The sequence below is a fragment of the Oncorhynchus mykiss genome, chromosome 19 (assembly GCF_057628025.1).
Source record: "Oncorhynchus mykiss isolate SJ-2025 chromosome 19, ASM5762802v1, whole genome shotgun sequence".
In the NCBI taxonomy this organism is placed as follows: domain Eukaryota; kingdom Metazoa; phylum Chordata; class Actinopteri; order Salmoniformes; family Salmonidae; genus Oncorhynchus; species Oncorhynchus mykiss.
In genome coordinates this window covers 19,175,349-19,193,835 of record NC_143040.1, presented here as the reverse complement: position 1 = coordinate 19,193,835, position 18,487 = coordinate 19,175,349, and the positions used below count along the sequence as shown (strand labels likewise).

The 18,487-nt window shown below is 45.3% G+C and overlaps 1 protein-coding gene across 1 annotated transcript in view; it reads left to right on the top strand.

Annotated features, from left to right (window-relative positions):
- Positions 1 to 17,509, top strand: part of LOC110498648 (hedgehog-interacting protein) — a 48,871-nt gene extending 31,362 nt beyond the window's left edge. The window contains exons 9-13 of the mRNA XM_036954278.2: positions 1,766 to 1,889; positions 2,702 to 2,838; positions 6,182 to 6,263; positions 13,127 to 13,275; positions 13,686 to 17,509. Of these exons, the coding sequence (XP_036810173.1) occupies positions 1,766 to 1,889; positions 2,702 to 2,838; positions 6,182 to 6,263; positions 13,127 to 13,275; positions 13,686 to 13,882 (689 nt within the window). The 3' untranslated portion in view covers positions 13,883 to 17,509. The remainder of the gene's footprint in view (positions 1 to 1,765; positions 1,890 to 2,701; positions 2,839 to 6,181; positions 6,264 to 13,126; positions 13,276 to 13,685) is intronic.
- The last annotated feature ends 978 nt before the right edge of the window (positions 17,510 to 18,487 follow it).

Sequence of the window (18,487 nt, the reverse complement as noted above, 5' to 3'; positions counted from 1 at the left end):
GATTATACTATTGCCATGATGGAGGTGGAGTTCATTACCTGATTACTGATATCTGATTACACCCTAATAGGGGCGAGAACTCCTCACATCATAATGTCCATTATTCCCATGTAATGACTACATAACGATTTACATTCATGTTGTCCCAAAAATACACTAAAACTCCATCATCAACCTTTTGCGCTATTTAGTACAACCATCACTTAATACGTTCAGTTTCAATGTTAATGAGGAGGTATCGTGGCGGTTAAAGCCCTACATTACATTTAATCCAGTTTAGCAAAGTTGTTTTTAACAAGGCAAGGCCTCAGTCACAGTAATTGAAACCACCCTCCACTACGTACTAATGGACTCGTGACAGATGGCAGTAAACATGGATATCCTTTTCTCTTCCTACACCAACAGGGAAAACAGGACTCATTAGAGTGGGCATAAATCACACCCAGGTCTCAGGGAGTCACAGTCATTAGGCTAGGGTCCGACCATGGCAGCTCCAGGTCTCAGGGAGTCACAGTCATTAGGCTAGGGTCTGACCATGGCAGCTCCAGGTCTCAGGGAGTCACAGTCATTAGGCTAGGGTCCGACCATGGCAGCTCCAGGTCTCAGGGAGTCACAGTCATTAGACTAGGGTCTGACCATGGCAGCTCCAGGTCTCAGGGAGTCACAGTCATTAGACTAGGGTCTGACCATGGCAGCTCCAGGTCTCAGGGAGTCACAGTCATTCGACTAGGGTCTGACCATGGCAGCTCCAGGTCTCAGGGGGTCACAGTCATTAGGCTAGGGTCCGACCATGGCAGCTCCAGGTCTCAGGGAGTCACAGTCATTAGGCTGGGGTCTGACCATGGCAGCTCCAGGTCTCAGGGGGTCACAGTCATTAGGCTAGGGTCTGACCATGGCAGCTCCAGGTCTCAGGGAGTCACAGTCATTAGGCTGGGGTCCGACCATGGCAGCTCCAGGTGCAGAGTGAAGGATTGGTGCCATGTTTGCCACCACAGAGAATACTATTGTACACTCTTAGAAAAAAAGGTGCTATCTAGAACCAAAAATGATTTTTCATCTGTCCTCATAGGCGCACCCTTTGTAGAACGCCAAGATGGGCTTCTACCTTGAATCGAAAAGGGTTCTCCTAAGGGAACAGCCACAGAACCAATTTGGAACTTTTTTTTCTAAGAGTGTAGGGAATAAACAGAGTGAAAATCCCTGCATCGCCCATATTATATGAGTGTAATATCTAAGATGTAGCTAGTCATATTTTGGTCAAGCTGTCAAATGACAGCTATCTTAGGCTGAAAATAATACCTTTTGACAAATGCTATATATGTTCCAAGAAGTAATTTTTTTGGAGGGATACACAAATTGACTTAAAATACCACAATAATTCTGAATTAGTTTTTTGGAGCTTGTAGAGATCTACAAGTGTCATATGGCACTATATACTGTGTATAGTGCACTACTTTTGACCAGAACTCTATGGGCCTTGGTTAAAAGAATAGTGCACTTTAAAGACAATAGGGTGCCATTTGGGGCACAGCCTCTGTAATTACACTGATCTGAGTTCTGTGTATCTGTGTTTATGTAGAGAACGAGGCATCCATCTTAATGATACTGATCTGAGGCCTGTGTATCTGTGTGTTTCTGTAGAGAACGAGGCGTCCATCTTAATGATACTGATCTGAGGCCTGTGTATCTGTGTGTTTCTGTAGCGAACGAGGCGTCCATCTTAATGATACTGATCTGAGGCCTGTGTATCTGTGTGTTTCTGTAGAGAACGAGGCGTCCATCTTTGACCTGGCGACCAGTGGAGGAGCAGCACCTGTGGGAGGGTTCATCTACAGAGGCTGTCAGTCCAGAAGGCTCTACGGGAGCTATGTGTTCGGAGACAAGAACGGGTAAGCTTATAAGTTCTAAATATTATAACAGGGTTTTTATTTATCGTCAAATGATCTAGATTAAATGTGTAGCTAGTTTGAATCAAACATTGTTTTCTCATTTGGAACGTTCTCGAACGATTCTAGTGTTCATTGACTTTGAATTGAACAAACACAAACAGCTGTGTTCAGTAACCCAACTTTGCTATGGTGAACGTAACTCTGAGGTAAACACTATGCCAATTGACGTCCATCCCCTGATTCTGTCCATGGTCACCGTGCCAACATAAACCCAGTGTTCCATCCACGTTGGGGGGAAAACATTACTATCACATTACTGACACTACTACTGCTCAGGCTCATTCACTGTAAATGGAGACGTGATTTCCTGCCCCGGTTGGTTGGTCCGTTTGGCTACGGCCTCGTGTTGTTCACACGTCTCATTGGTTGATAATTAATCTTCCTCTCTCGCTGAAGTCAAACCTCGCCTCTTGAATAAACAAAGGAAATAAAGACGCTGAAGGAAGTACGCTATTGAGACATCATGGCAATGTGTTTGGAAAAATGACTCGCAGCTACTTAGTCTCATTACAGTTTTTGAAGGGCACGTTGTTGTGAAAGGGCGAGGAGGATTTTGGCATCATGTTTATTTGGAAACCAAAAGACTTCATGCACACTAAGGCACTGAAACACAAGACTGTTGTGCTGTGACCTAGAAGGAAACAATGTGCCGTTTTTGCTGACCCCTGACCTGTGCTTAATGCTAGTATTACTGTAACAGTGTGCTGATGTTGTGCTGTGCTTTTGTGTGTGCGCGTGTGTGTGCGTTTCAGGAACCTGCGGATCCTCCAGAAGGGCTCAGGGGCAGCGAGGGACCAGTGGCAGGAGAAAGCTCTGTGTCTGGGGACCAGCAGCTCCTGTGGCTCCGCTCTGGTGGGACATATCCTGGGCTTCGGAGAGGACCAACTAGGTCAGTAGAACCAGCACAAAAGTTGTTTCCCAAATGGCACCCTATTCCCAATATAGTGCAGTACTTTTTGACCAGAGCACTATGAAAGTAGCGCACTAAATAGGGAATAGGGTGCCATTTGGGATCCAACCCAACTCTCTAGTCTAAAGGCTGGCCCCTACATGTATAGCCACATTATTATATGTCAATTTCTGTGTGTTTCTGGGTGTCTCTCTACATCTGAGCTGATGTTATGAGTGACAGCTTTTGTCAACAAAGGGTCTGGATGCAGAAGATAGATTGCAGAGTGTCAAGCCATCCTGAAATCCGTGTTTACACCCAATGACAGATGTCAAAACTGTGGAAAACTCTAGTTCAGAATCATTGGGGCATTGTATATGGAACAATGGTACATGTATTTACATAGTACATCCCTGGGGTGCGATGTCAATGTTCAACATGTTTCCACTCGGTTGGGTTTAGAAACAAGACTGCTCCAATTGAGTTTCCGAGATTAGGAAGTGAGGGGAAAAACTTCCTCGGAGTCTCAAATTCAAGCCGTTATTCGAGTGATATTCATGATATTGGACCAGAAAACCAACAGAGGTCACACACGCTGTGTGAGGGGAACTAATACCTCCATCCCTTCCCTCCGTGTCACCTTTCCTCCATGGCACGTTCCAGCAGCAGGATATTAAAGTCTCCCTGCTTCCTGAAGGATTATATGGTAATTTCCATACGATAGCACCAGGCCTCAAAGAGCCTACTGATATGGCATGTAGTTGGCCACCTGGTGATGAATGTTTCTGGTCTGTGTTATTGTTTACCAGCCTACCAGTCATACCATCTTAGGTGAGGTTAGGTTTGCTACATCAACAAACCCACTGAACCCAATTCATTGTATCCCCATTTGACAAAAGGACTCACTGTGAGCTCATGTTTTGCAGAAAACTAATTATCCATATTGGCATACAACGGGCACACAGGGTTAACCATGGGACTTGCCAGTATCTTGGCGTGGTGTTAGTTGAAGATTTTTGCTTTTGTTCATGATTTGTAAATGGTGTGTGGGTAGGCGAATGGTGGAGGGCTGTGCTGAGCTGGGCTGGCTTCCCACAACAGGGCCCCATTGACACATGTTTACAATTTGTCCTCTTATGGAGCCGTGTTGTGGGCTTGCTCCTCATTAAATGACTCGCCTGGTTCCAGTCAGGAGTATTCAGTTGTCCCGTGATACTCACTCTCTCACAAGTCCCATGGCAAGTGCAGCGCTGCAGGGACCCTGAGCAGGGCCTCTTCTCTTATTTTCTCTCTGTTTCTCTCTCAATTTCAATATAATTTTAAGGGGTCTATTGGCATGGGAAGCAAACAGTTGAATTTGGAAGTTTGCATACACTTATGTTGGAGTCATTAAAACTTGTTTTTCAACCACTCCACAAATTTCTTGTTAACAAACTATAGTTTTGGAAAGTCGGTTAGGACATCTACGTTGTGCATGACACAAGTCATTTTTCCAACAATTGTTTACAGACAGATTATTTCACTTGTAATTCACTGTATCACAATTCCAGTGGGTCAGAAGTTTACATACACTAAGTTGACTCTGCCTATAAACAGCTTGGAAAATTCCAGAAAATTATGTCATGGCTTTAGAAGCTTCTGATAGGCTAATTGGCATAATTTGAGTCAATTGTAGGTGTACCTGTGGATATATTTCAAGGCCTACCTTCAAACTCAGTGCCTCTTTTGCTTGCCATCATGGGAAAATCAAAAGAAATCAGCCAAGACCTTGTAGACCTCCACAAGTCTGGTTCATCCTTGGGAGCAATTTCTAAATGCCTGAAGGTACCACGTTCATCTATACAAACAATAGTACGCAAGTATAAACACCATGGGACCACGTAGCCGTCATACCGCTCAGGAAGGAGACGCGTTCGGTCTCCTAGAGATGAACGTACTTTGGTGCGAAAATTGCAAGTCAATCCCAGAACAACACCAAAGGACCTTGTGAAGATGCTGGAGGAAACGGGTACAAAAGTATCTATATCCACAGTGAAACAAGTCCTATATTGACATAACCGTAAAGGCACCTCAGCAAGGAAGAAGCCACTGCTCCAAAACCTGCATAAAAAAGCCAGACTGCGGTTTGCAACTGCACATGGGAACAAAGATCGTACTTTTTGGAGAAATGTCCTCTGGTCTGATGAAACAAAAATATAACTTTTTGGCCATAATGACCAACGTTATGTTTGGAGGAAAAAGGGGGAGGCTTGCAAGCCGAAGAACACCATCCAAACTGTGAAGCACGGGAGTAGTAGCATCATGTTATGGGGGTGCTTTGCTGCAGGGGGGACTGGTGCTCTTCACAAAATAGATGGCATCATGAGGGGTGAAAATTATGGGGAAATATTGAAGCAACATCTCAAGACATCGGTCAGGAAGTTAAAGCTTGGTCGCAAATGGGTCTTCCAAATGGACAATGACCCCAAGCATACTTCTAAAGTTGTGACATAATGGCTTAAGGACAACAAAGTCAAGGTATTGGAGTGGCCATCAGAAAGCCCTGATCTCAATCCTATAGACAATTTGTGGGAAGAAATTAAAAAGCGTGTGTGAGCAAGGATGCCTACAAACCTGACTCAGTTACACCAGCTCTGTCAGGAGGAATGGGCCAAAATTCACCCAACCTATTACGGGAAGCTTGTAGGCTACCCGAAACGTTTGACCCAAGTTAAACAATTTAAAGGCAATGCTACCAAATACGAATTGAGTGTACGTAAACTTCTGACCCACTGGGAATGTGATGAAAGAAATAAAAGCTGAAGTATATGGTTCTCTCTACTATTATTCTGACATTTCACATTCTTAAAATAAAGTGGTGATCCTAACTGACCTAAGACAGGGAATTTTTACTAGGATTAAATGTCAGGAATTATGAAAACGGATTTAAATGTATTTGGCTAAGGTGTATGTAAACTTCCGACTTCAACTGTATGTTAACATTTCCAAAGCAAGTGAACTAGATAATAAACAAAAGTGAAATAAACGATACAAATTAACAGTTAATATTACACTCACAAAAGTTCCAAAAAGAAAGACGTTACAAATATCAAATTATGTGCAAATAGATAAAATAAATAAGCATATGGGTTGTATTTACAATGCTGGTCTTCACAGGATGCACTTTTCTTGTGGCAACAAGGCTTCTTAACTGGTTGTCCTTCTTCTCTCTCTCTCTCTCTCTCTCTCTCTCTCTCTCTCTCTCTCTCTCTCTCGCTTCGTCTTTTCTCTTATTTGCTCTCTCTAGATAGGGCTGATGCCTGGACTACATTTCCCATTTAACCCCTGTTCTCCTCACCCCCAGGTGAAGTGTACATCCTGGCCACCAGTAAAATCATGGCTCAGTCACACAGTGGGAAGCTCTACAAGCTAGTGGACCCTAAAAGGTAAAGAACACAACTTTCTTTGTGTGCGTGTGTGCATGTGGCCTGCCCATATACCTACACATAGCAGATATAGTGGCAGTGCAGGATCACAACTTCACAGAGAGAGGGGGTTCACACCTCCCTCCACCCCTTGTTTTCTACACCTCTTCAATACATCACACACACACACACACACACACACACACACACACACACCAGGGCTCTTATCCGGCCGGTTCCCCGGCCAACACAAATCTCAGAGTGGTAATTGGAGAGTAAGCATACCGTTTCTAACACCAGCACTACCAACAGGCCCTGTTAGAGAGTGAGGGAAGATAGGAGAGACGAAAGAGAGAGAGGATAGTGAGGAGAGGGAGGAGAGAGAGAGAGAGAGCGAGGAGAGAGCACACGTGGCTCGCTGGGTATTTTCGTAGCGTTTGACAGGGCTGCTTATACACTCCTGGAGAGAACGGAGGGCACCTGTCGATGAGTGGTAATGTTTTCCTCATAGTCGTAGGGAGGGATTTGTTACATGTGACTGGAATATCTGGTGGTTTGGGTTTTGATGAAGGGATGCTGTGTCCCAACAATGTGCCCCGCTGCGTCCCAACAATCCAGGTCGCACACAGCTGATAATGTGCTGGAGTTTCTGGTGATAAATATTACTAGAGGAGATGGTTGCCTGTTAATCGTTGTTGTATGCTTGCTAAACATTTTACCCTGTGTTTTACTCTATTCAATATTTTCGATAATCATGAATCTTTAACAAATGATGTTTGCGTCAAGCCTAGTACATGTGAAAAACCCAGCACACCAGGAGGTACGTATACGGGGTGTATGAGGTCCCCCTCCACCGCAGCCAACATCTGAGACATGAATGTCATTGATATATAGTCTGAATCATGAGAAATTACATTGAACACAACCAGATCCTCTCACTTTCTAATTCAAACCAATCGCTCCTCAAGCTGTGTCTTTCCACCCTCAGCCACCCAGAAATCATCCAGTCCCCCTTTTCAGCACGACGGAATGGAGAACTAGAGATCCTCATGTAGGTTTAGGTCCTTCAGCTTAAGTGAAGTTGTCAGGGAGGCATGTGGAGCATCTAAAAACACTGGGCTTACAGTGGGAGTTAAGTCCAGGAAGGAGACAGAATAATGTTTTCTTAAGTCCATTTCACTTTATTGGAGTGTGTGTGTGTGTGTGTGTGTGTGTGTGTGTGTGTGTGCTTGCGTGTGTGTGTGTGTGTGCTTGCATGTATGTGTGCTTGCCTGTGTGGGACAATAGAAACAGATCCCTGGCTAATTATTGCGAAGGTGTTGACAGTACCAACCAAGTCACAGTTAATTACGCCACAGATGTTTCTACGGGCCCCTTGCTGCTCCGCTCAACATTTTATTTATGGTTTTTGGCTCGACACATTTTTCCCAAACAACAATTCTTTCCACCCATATTTTGTTTAGTCTGTACAGTGGCCTGTGTGGTGCTGGGAGTCCGGCTTCTATGCGCGCACACACACACACTCACTCACTTCGCTATTAGTATCTCGTTACAGGGAGGAGGGGGAGGGATGGAGGCAGCTAACGTTTCTGACCTTGCTGCGTTATCACGTCTGATGGGCCACCCGTCCTCCTCTACCCATTCTGGGGTACCTGGCGCCCCCTCACCCTCCTCCTTTACAGAAGACTTGTATTTCTGAGAGGCGAGCCTGTGGTGGTCCGGGGGTCCCACAACATCCACCATCCACCCACATGGTGTTTTCATTACCATGTATGTTTGGGGAAGAGGAGGGGGCTTTAGGAGGTAGGAGGCTGGGGAGGGGAGTGAAAGAGGAGTATCACCTAAACCCCCCTGCAATGTTTTGGGGTAAACACACGTCCCGGCAGCGCGCTGACTTCATTTGTAGGTATTTGTTTGTCAGTCGGGTATTGTCCAATAATAAATAGGCCACCATGCGTCTCAGTAACATCATTATACGTTGTCTCTGTCCCATGTGGACACTGTCGTGGAAATTCTGTACTGAGAGAGATTTCATTTCTAAATATACAACACAGAGGCAGAGTAGGATCATGTGGCATTGTTTACTGGCTCTACTGTGGAAGGAGACAGAGCTGTTTAAAAATCCCTTGCCCGGGATTCAAACCTAGTCCATATGCATCACACACACACACACACACACACGATATGCCGTCTTCCCCAAGGCTTCAACGGGTTTCAGCTCTGTTTTAAATGTTTTCCTTTTCCCCTCTTTCTATAATTAGATCAGTATAATGTCTGATTGAGACATGCAATGCTTCATTGAATATGTCTTATCTCAATTGCCCTGCCACACGCAGTCAGAGGTCCCCATGGGAGAGAGAGAGACTTTTATTTATTTCTGGTGCTAACATCCATTTAGAAGCAGAGGAGGAGGAGGGTTTTATTCCTTGAGAGAGAAGAGACACAAACAAACACCGCCTCTGGGTATTGGGTGGGTTGGTTATGTGGGGGAGGATGTCACTGGCCACATTGTAAAGCTGTACAGTATGTAACTGCCAGGTTGTTTATCGCGTATAAGAATGGAAGGGACAGAGCCACGTTTTATTCAAAACCAAATTCTATCCAGTCCTCACGATTCCATCTGGAACCTGAATGGGGGGAGAGACAGTTGAAACAGTAAGAACTCCTGCTGATAACGGTGATAAAACAGGTTGTCTTTCCATCTAAACAGGCTTTTATCCAAAGAGGGAGGAAATGGTTCTCCTGTGTCATAAAATACTTTTCACACAATTTAGGGTTTAATTGAGTCAGGTGCAGTCCTCTGGTTGAATTGTGTTGAGTAAAGAGGTTGAGAAGACCCAGTGGACATAGAATAGGGCTCTCCTTTATGAAGTCACTATGGAAGTCACAAATTACAGGACGCACTGGGGAGAAGGAGCAGGGAGGTGTGCGTGCGTGCATGCGTGTTCAGTGTGTGTGGTACGGTAGCTCCCAGCTCCCGATATGCTGGCTAAAAAAAGCCAGCTCTTTTATTCAGATGTCCCTCCTAAATCTTGCTGCTGCACTACTGTGGTCCTGCCCTTGACAAAGCTGCTCCACTGAATGGCCCTGGCTCCTACAATACACAGTACATTTCTGACACAATTAAAACAAGGGATGAAACCACAAAGAAGCCCCCAAACAATGGAGCCGGATGACAAAACAGCCAAAGGACTCACACTGGGCCGTTTGATTTAGCCATTGTTGTGGAGGCACAATGTACACCACTCCAGGGCTTTTTTTTCACATACACCTCATGCCAATCAAGCAAGCCCCAGCACATAGCCCCAACACATTCCTTCCCAAAAACCCTCCCCACCAACTCCCAGGCTACCAGCCACCCATCACTATCAAAGCTTTAAGTGAAATAAATCTGATAGTCGTTAGAGTATCCCTCACTAATAGCATCCCCTATATCAATCAGCTGTATGATTTGATCTGGGGTGACTTTTGAGGCGGTGAGATGTTATAAAGAGGGCTGTGTTGTGAGTAAGAGGGAGCTGATCAGGGATCAGGCTCAGCATATGGTCCCTGGCTGTCTCCTGTTCTGGAAAAAAGGGGGAGGTGGGAAGGGAGGCAGCTGAGCCAAGCAGAGTTCCATACATCCCTCCACCCCACCACCACCCCGCCTCCCTCCAGCCACTAGGACTACACTTTGAAAAAAAGAAGCTATCTAGAACCTAAAAGGGTTCTTCGGCTGTCCACATTTGAGAACCGTTTGAAGAACGCTGTATGGTTCCAGGTAGAACACGGAGGGTTCTAAATGGTTCTAAAAAGGTTCTACATGTAACCAAAAAGGGTTCTCCTATGGGGACAGCCCAAGAAGCCCTTTGGAACCCTTTTTTCTAAGAGTGTTGGGAACCAGCCAATAATGTATACAAACCCTAGATGGCTGATGATATGTATTGGCCATTGAGAGGTTTTTGAAGCCACCGGTCGGCCATATTGGCACTCCCCCCAGTAGGAGCAGTCCTTCATAGGAATTCATGGAATTCTACAGTATTTCAATTAAATGTTTTAAGGTCAAAATTACATGTATTGAAATATTTTTTTGTTGTAGCGGGGACAGTAACATTAGTAATAAAAAATATATATACTTTAAAGAAAATGTTTTTATATATTTTTTTATTTTTATGTTTAGCTCACATAATATAATTCAAGATTATGCATTAAGGTGTCTGTAATACAATGAATGTGGCAAAACGAATGTTGACATTAATAAATGCATGTCTAAAGCTCCCCCAAAAAATTACAATGTGAGGGAGTGCCAAGATGGAGGTTCAGGGGGCTTCAAAACAGCACCCCCTATCAGTCATCTAGTGTATATATAAATCACTGGGACCAGCCTGGCCCAGCCCCGTGGCCACTCAAACTAATAAGCGGCCCTCCTTTAATTTATCAGTCTTCATCAGTCTGTGTTTTATGCAAGTGTCCTCGCCGAGTTTATACATTCCCACAGTGCCTGTTGACCCAGCTGCCTTTGTCAAGTGGCGCTCAGGCAGGTGTTGTTTTCACCCGGGACCATGGCCACCCATGGTACTAATACAAACTGATGAGGGGCAATAGCCGTGGCTGACCCCTGCCCGCCTGACACTATTAACAGTGTTGTACCCCAATCCTCCAGGGACTAGCTGTCCCCCTTTTCTCTCTCTCTCACCCTGGTCTCTTTCTCTCAACTCCATCACTCTCCCACCCTCTCTCTTTCTGTCCCTCCTTCTCTCTGTTTTAACTACGTGCAGCCTGTCACAACAAAGGCCCAGAGTGTGGATGAGAAAAGGCACAGGGTTGGGTGGGTTCTGAGGGGAGCGGAGCATGGGAATCGCCCCCCACCCCTCTAGAGACCCCCTTTAGGCTCTGGTACTGCCCCGGGACTGCCATCAGTCAATGTGGCTGTCAGAACAACACTCTCCCAACCACGGTGTCTTGACACCCCACTCACATACCCCCAGAACCCTGACCAGGACCCCCTAACTCACTCACACACACAACACAGGCCAGGAGCCCCTCCTTTGAGCACTAACCAACCACAGTCAGTAAGTCAGTTCATTCACAACCAGACCCCAATATCACATTCAGTTGTGGCTCCTGTCTGTCCATTGGTCATTAGATCTCTATAGCATTATTTCTCTATAGCATTATCTCTCTACAGCATTAGAGGTCTCCCCAGCATTATCTCTCTACAGCATTAGAGGTCTCCCCAGCATTATCTCTCTACAGCATTAGAGCTCTCCCCAGCTTTATCTCTCTACAGCATTAGAGGTCTCCCCAGCATTATCTCTCTACAGCATTAGAGGTCTCCCCAGCATTATCTCTCTACAGCATTAGAGGTCTCCCCAGCATTATCTCTCTACAGCCTTAGAGCTCTCCCCAGCTTTAGCTCTCTACAGCATTAGAGCTCTCCCCAGCTTTAGCTCTCTACAGCATTATCTATTTAGAGCATTATATTCTGTCCAGGATTATCTCGCTATAGCATTAAATGTCTCTACAGCATTATCGTGCTTCTACACCTGCATTGCTTGCTGTTTGGGGTTTTAGGCTGGGTTTCTGTACAGCACTTTGAGATATCAGCTGATGTACGAAGGGCTATATAAATAAATTTGATTTGATATCTCTCAGCGTTATTTATCTACAGCATTAGGTCTCTACAGCACCCAGAGAGTTCAGCAGGCAGAGAGTCCAGCAGGCAGAGAGTCCAGCAGGCACACACACACACTCGCATCATTATCATCAAAACAGACTCTACACGCATGCACTGACCACTCCGTAGGCCCTCCACCAGGCTCACTGTTTTCCATACCACTACCACTGTGTGTGTGTGTGTGTGTGTGTGTGTGTGTGTGTGTGTGTGTGTGTGTGTGTGTGTGTGTGTGTGTGTGTGTGTGTGTGTGTGTGTGTGTGTGTGTGTGTGTGAGTGCCTGATGGATATGTCAATACACTGCCTGGCTGAGGCTTGTCTTGCCTCATTAGTCGATGCTGTTTGGCCCCATCCACACACACAGGAACACACACAAGCTAACAGGCAATTCACATTTTAATTCCATCACGTAGAACGCTGCTATATTATTTCCAGGTTTTTGAGCCCAGGCTGGAGCGTGATATGAAATGATCATACTCTAAGCCTCCTTTGGGCCAGTGCGTGTGTTCAATGTTTGTCTTGTTATGAGATGATCACAATATGTCTGTTTAGTATGCTGCCTGTTGGCAGTGTGGTTGGATATGTTTGCGGGTGTGTGCTACATCTGTGTGTGTTTGTGGATGGTGTTTATGAGTCTCCTGTCATGCTGAATTACAGCAGCAAATGGCTGTTCTCGGTGGCCTGTTCCCGGTGGCCTAGACACACCACACACACACACACACACACACACACACACACACACACAGTGGTAGTGGTATGGAAAACAGAGAGCCTCATGTCCTCAGTGGAAATAAAACCCTGGTCCAGTCATTCAGTCAGTCCACCATTCTCCCAGCCTCCCAACCTCTGATGCTCCAAATGAATTATTATACTCAAAAACTCATTTAACAACATTCCAGAAACAGAATATTCCAGAAAGAACCCTGTCACACACAGAGTCTCTCCGTACTCAAACATTCGTTATCCCTCCATGACTCCTTTCCATCACATCAATGTTCTGTAAAGGCACATTCTGGTGGAGCCGTTTCCTCTTCCCTGTTGTGCATGGTTAAGTGTTCTGCTGCTATGGCACCACTGCTGCTGCCTCTAGTGTGTGTGTGTGTGTGTGTGTGTGTGTGTGTGTGTGTGTGTGTGTGAAAGAAAGGCCACATATCCGTATGTAATGCCAGTGCTCAGTGTGCTTGAGCCTTTAGAGTGTGTGACCGTTGCCCTCCCTGTGTGGCCCCTGCAGGCCCGCGGCCCCTAAGGAGTGTCAGAGACAGGTGGAGGCCCCGGAGCTGCTGGGAACGGCCTGCTCACGGCAGTGTAAGAACGGACACTGCACCCCCACCGGGAAGTGTTGCTGCAGCACCGGCTGGGAGGGACCCTTCTGCAGAGTGGGTGAGTCAGAGAAAAGTGCTGTCTGAAGTGTTCAACCATAACCTAGAATATTAGTAGAGCATTACATAATAACCCTACTGTATAACAAGAGTTACACAATAATGTGAAGAATTCTACTGTATATCTTGAGTAATGTTGATATTTATCAAATGGACTAGTTTGGATCCATAGTGGACCCACATAAAGGGTTTATTAATGTTTTGTTATCGCTTGTCAAGATCGTCAATATCTCTCTCTCTCTCTCTCTCTCTCTCTCTCTCTCTCTCTCTCTCTCTCTCTCTCTCTCTCTCTCTCTCTCTCTCTCTCTCTCTCTCTCTCTCTCTCTCTCTCTCTCTCTCTCTCTCTCTCTCTCTCTCTCTCTCTCTCTCTCTCTCTCTCTCTCTCTCTCTCTCTCTCTCTCTCTCTCTCAGCTAAATGCGAGCCGGCCTGCCGTAATGGAGGCGTGTGTGTTGAGCCCCACAGCTGCCTGTGTAAGAGCGGCTACTCGGGCGCCCAGTGTGAGAAGGGCGAGCGGGGCATGCCTAGCGACCAGGAGAAGGACGGCATCCTGGACCACATCATAGACATGACCTCGTACCTGCTGAACCTCACTAGCTACATGGTATAGGGGCATGGGGAGGGGGTCCACTCCCACCGCAACCCCCCCCCCCCCCCGGCCCCCTTGCTCAACCACCGGAGAAGCCCAAGCAGAGCCTCCCTCCTCCGTGATTCACCCCTGAGACACACACCCCTGTCTGAACGTACCCTGTCCCCGTCAACACCCAGACTCTGGTCATCTTCCTGCCCATAAGCTCCGGTAGGCTACGTACACCAGGCATCCGGGCCAAGCATCCCTCCAGAGACCATCACACAGACAGACACAGCAACGTGATGGTTGAATGCATGGTCTAATGGTTGGACCTCCACCGTGGCTACATAAGCTCTTTTATACTCTTCTTCTCCAGGAGAAAGTTCTTCTCCTCTCTCTCCCACTCTGGAACCCCCATGCAGATGACTTGATATTAGCACTGCACCCCTGCTGAGAACAGAGGGAGACCCCCTCGCGGTTCTCTCCACACAACAACAAAAAAACAGCGGCCATTTTTGACTGAAGACTTACAGAGAAGGGGAGTCGGCTGAGCTGAAACACAGCGAGGCGGGCGGAGGCGTGGTGACTTAAGTTATCCCCCAGGACTGGAGAGTGGACAGCCTAATACTGGGGGTTAGCTTTGGGTCTACCTTTACCAACACAACACAGTCTATATACAGCCTTTAAATGAACATGCCAATCTCTTCAGCATCAGCAATGCAATAATACTGACACTGACTGAAGAGTTTCTGATAATCTTACTGTGCCGTGTATAGAGCCCCATACAGAGTCCTGTACTATCTTGTCTAAAGGCACTAATATGAACGACCAATAGACCAATGTCACAGTAATAATAATGATTATTGTTATTTTGACCCACTGTTTTCTCCGGGTGATGTTTTGTGGGCACATCTTCATAGAAAAAGCTACGTTATGATACTTCATGATACAGCGGTATAGATTTGTTGTTCATCGCTCACTTGACATGCTGCCAATGTACAGAATGGATCCATAGCTGAAGAATGAGTGTCTTTGGACTCAACAGGTATCTATAGAGTTTATATGGCTGTGTCCCAAATGGCACCCTATTCCCCGTAGAGTGCACTACTTTTGACCAGAGCCCTATGGGCCCACGTCAAAAATAGTGAGCATCATACGGAACAAGGGTGCCATTAGGGACAGAGTCTATGACATTGTTAGGATAGAGCTCGTAGCTTTGCTCTCCCAATGTCAACGCCAGTTTGATACATTTGAAATGGAGTCATCAACTCCACGCACTGTAATGTCATGTTTTTTGTGTTTCACAATCAAAAGGGCAGACGATTATGTTGGGACTATAGTACGGTGTCATACAGCAGTGACGTTGTCACACACTAACACAGTGGCACGCAGCAGGTCAAATGAACACACACACACACACACACACTAACACAGTGGCATGCAGCAGCTCAAATGAACACACACACACACTAACACACACTAACACAGTGGCACGCAGCAGGTCAAATGAACACACACACACACACACACACTAACACAGTGGCATGCAGCAGCTCAAATGAACACACACACACTAACACAGTGGCACGCAGCAGGTCAAATCTCTCACACTGAACACACACACACACACTAACACAGTGGCATGCAGCAGGTCAAATGAACACACACACACACACACACTAACACAGTGGCACGCAGCAGGTCAAATGAACACACACACACACACACACACTAACACAGTGGCACGCAGCAGGTCAAATCTCTCACACTGAACACACACACACACACACACACACACACTAACACAGGGGCACGCAGCAGGTCAAATGAACACACACACACACACTAACACAGTGGCACGCAGCAGGTCAAATGAACACACACACACACACACACTAACACAGTGGCACGCAGCAGGTCAAATCTCTCACACTGAACACACACACACACACTAACACAGTGGCACGCAGCAGGTCAAATGAACACACACTAACACAGTGGCACGCAGCAGGTCAAATCTCTCACACTGAACACACACACACCAACACAGTGGCACGCAGCAGCTCAAATCTCTCACACTGAACACACACACACACACTAACACAGTGGCACGCAGCAGCTCAAATCTCACTCTTAATCTCTCACACTGAACACACACACACACACTCGCTACACAACTTCAGTGGTCGTTCTACAGGGACAGAAGCTGATGGATATTTCATACATAAAGAGCTGAACTAAGTACTACTTAGCCTTGCTAAATAATATAGCGTTACTATTGTTTCGATAGAGGAGGGTTTATTTTTTTAACTGTGATAATGTATGGGAGAGGACGGTGTTTGTAGAAAGTGGTTTTGCATTAAGCTTAAAAAAAATCCTATTTTTTTGGTAATTTTTTGCTAACACACACAAACACAATGTATGCAGTGTTTTTCCACTGTATAAAAACACACAGTGACACGTGCAGTACAGATCAGCACCGTGTGTTAAAGGCCACGCGTGTCTACACCTGAATGGAAGAGTTTGTAACCGACCACTGAGACACAACACAAGGCTCTCTCTGTGTTTCCTTCCCGTAGTACACCTCTGTCTGTGGCGTTCAACTGCAGCATAACGGTCGTTGTTTGGTCTTTGTTTTAGGCCACCAACACAGTCGGATGAGAAGAGTTCCTCCAGGTAGATCAGATGAAAGTTGGTTTCACACCAGATGCTCTACTCTACATACTGTGAGACGTTCAGATAAGACAGATGGAATGATAAAATGTGTCAAGTATGAACCCAGACTTCTTTGATCCACTTTGTGGTGAACTGTGATCCCTTAACAAATGAACAGCATAAAGAAGACTTTGCTCATCTCAAAGCCAGGGATCTAAACCGTCTTCGGCGAGCCAAACGACAATTAAAAAAAGACAAATTATGTTGGAGCCCATCGATGTGTTGTCTTTCATCTGAAGACTGTATAAAACACATCGCGTAACGCCACTAATCTACAGGTTGATCAGGATTGGTTCATTTGATATAGTGCCATTGCAAATTCCTTGATACCGTATTAATCTTGAGTCTCCTGACAGTAGTTCAGCAAAGATCAAAGCCACCTCTTACATCTTGTGCCAATGTTGTCTTTTTTAAGTGCCTGCCCCCCACACAATTGGAATGTCTTTATTTCTATGATCATATTTTGTTTTGAGTTCTCGTTCTAAGCATGGTTAGAAGTGTTCAGGGTTTTCCAATTCCTCTTACTCTCTCTCTCTCTCTCTCTCTCTCTCTCTCTCTCTCTCTCTCTCTCTCTCTCTCTCTCTCTGTTTTGTTTTCTCCTCTGTATCTTCAATGACAGCAGCTGTTGAACCTCTGTCTCGCCAGTGTTCTCTCTGGTCTATAATGCGTCAAATGGAACTCATGCTGTAAAGTCGATACTATAATTTTAGCACTTAATGTGAAACTTGCATTTTAGCTGCTGAGACGGCGTGGTGTGAATAAAATAGAGTAACCGTTTTCATTATTTAAGTAGTTACGCAAACAAAGTTATTTAAGTTCTCTACAATTGTTTTTGCCGCTGTATGTGAGGATTTTGATTTTGATCATGTATTGTAAATAAAACCTAGGGCTATCTTTGTTTCTTTTCAGAAATATCCATATGTCTATTAAAGTTTATAGCATGTCTGAAAACCTTGTCACAGTGTCTGTTTGATGATGACGTTTAGGATGACGATGTAGCATAGAGCAGATTGTTTCTTCTTGAATAACAACCCGTAGAAAATAGTCATAGAATCTATTCATTCTATTTCTATGTGACTAACAATCCTTGATTCAGCAGGAAAGGAAACGATAGGTTGTTGCAGGATGATTACAAATGGAGACAGATTGAGGCCTTCTGCCAGGGTGTGGAACAGTGACCTCACCTTAAATGTATCCTCGTAATGTTAGATCTGAGCACGCAGAGGTTGTCTACAGGAGCTAGTATATTTGGCCTTAGATTTCTAGATTTCTGAGATTGACATGTCGAGCCGGACAGTCTTTTACTGTTCTATGAGTGTAAATCAATAGCGTAACATCCTTCCACTATAGTATTAACAGTATAAGCAAGTGATGTTTGCTTAGTAAAAGAACACTATCCATTGACATAGGTTACCCCCTCTGTCTGTCTGCCTGCCTGCCTGTCTGTCTGTCTGTCTTTCTGTCTGTCTGTCTGTCTGTCTGTCTGTCTGTTGTGGCCCAGTGCTGGGAAGTGCTTCATTTCATGTACGTCACTGAGCATTTCACTATTATTCTACACCTGTTGTTTACGAAGCATGTGACAAATAAAATTAGATTTTACTCACCAAATGTCCACCGTCACAGAAGGTTTTTTCTCTAGCTAAGTAAAGTGTACAGAGGGATGTTGTCAGCGATTAGGTGAATGGATAAGCGGAGTCAGGCGCAGGACACAGGTATGAGTAATAATACGAATTTACTCAAAGTGTAAGCAATGTTCCAACAAGGACAAATACAAATATCCAGAGCACAAAGAACGAACCCACAATGACAATGACAATCATTCACAAAACAGAAAGGGAAGCCGGAGGGTTAAATAAAGAACATTGATTATGGAATGGAAACCAGGTGTGTATAATGAAGGCAAAACAAAACTAAAATGAAACATGGATC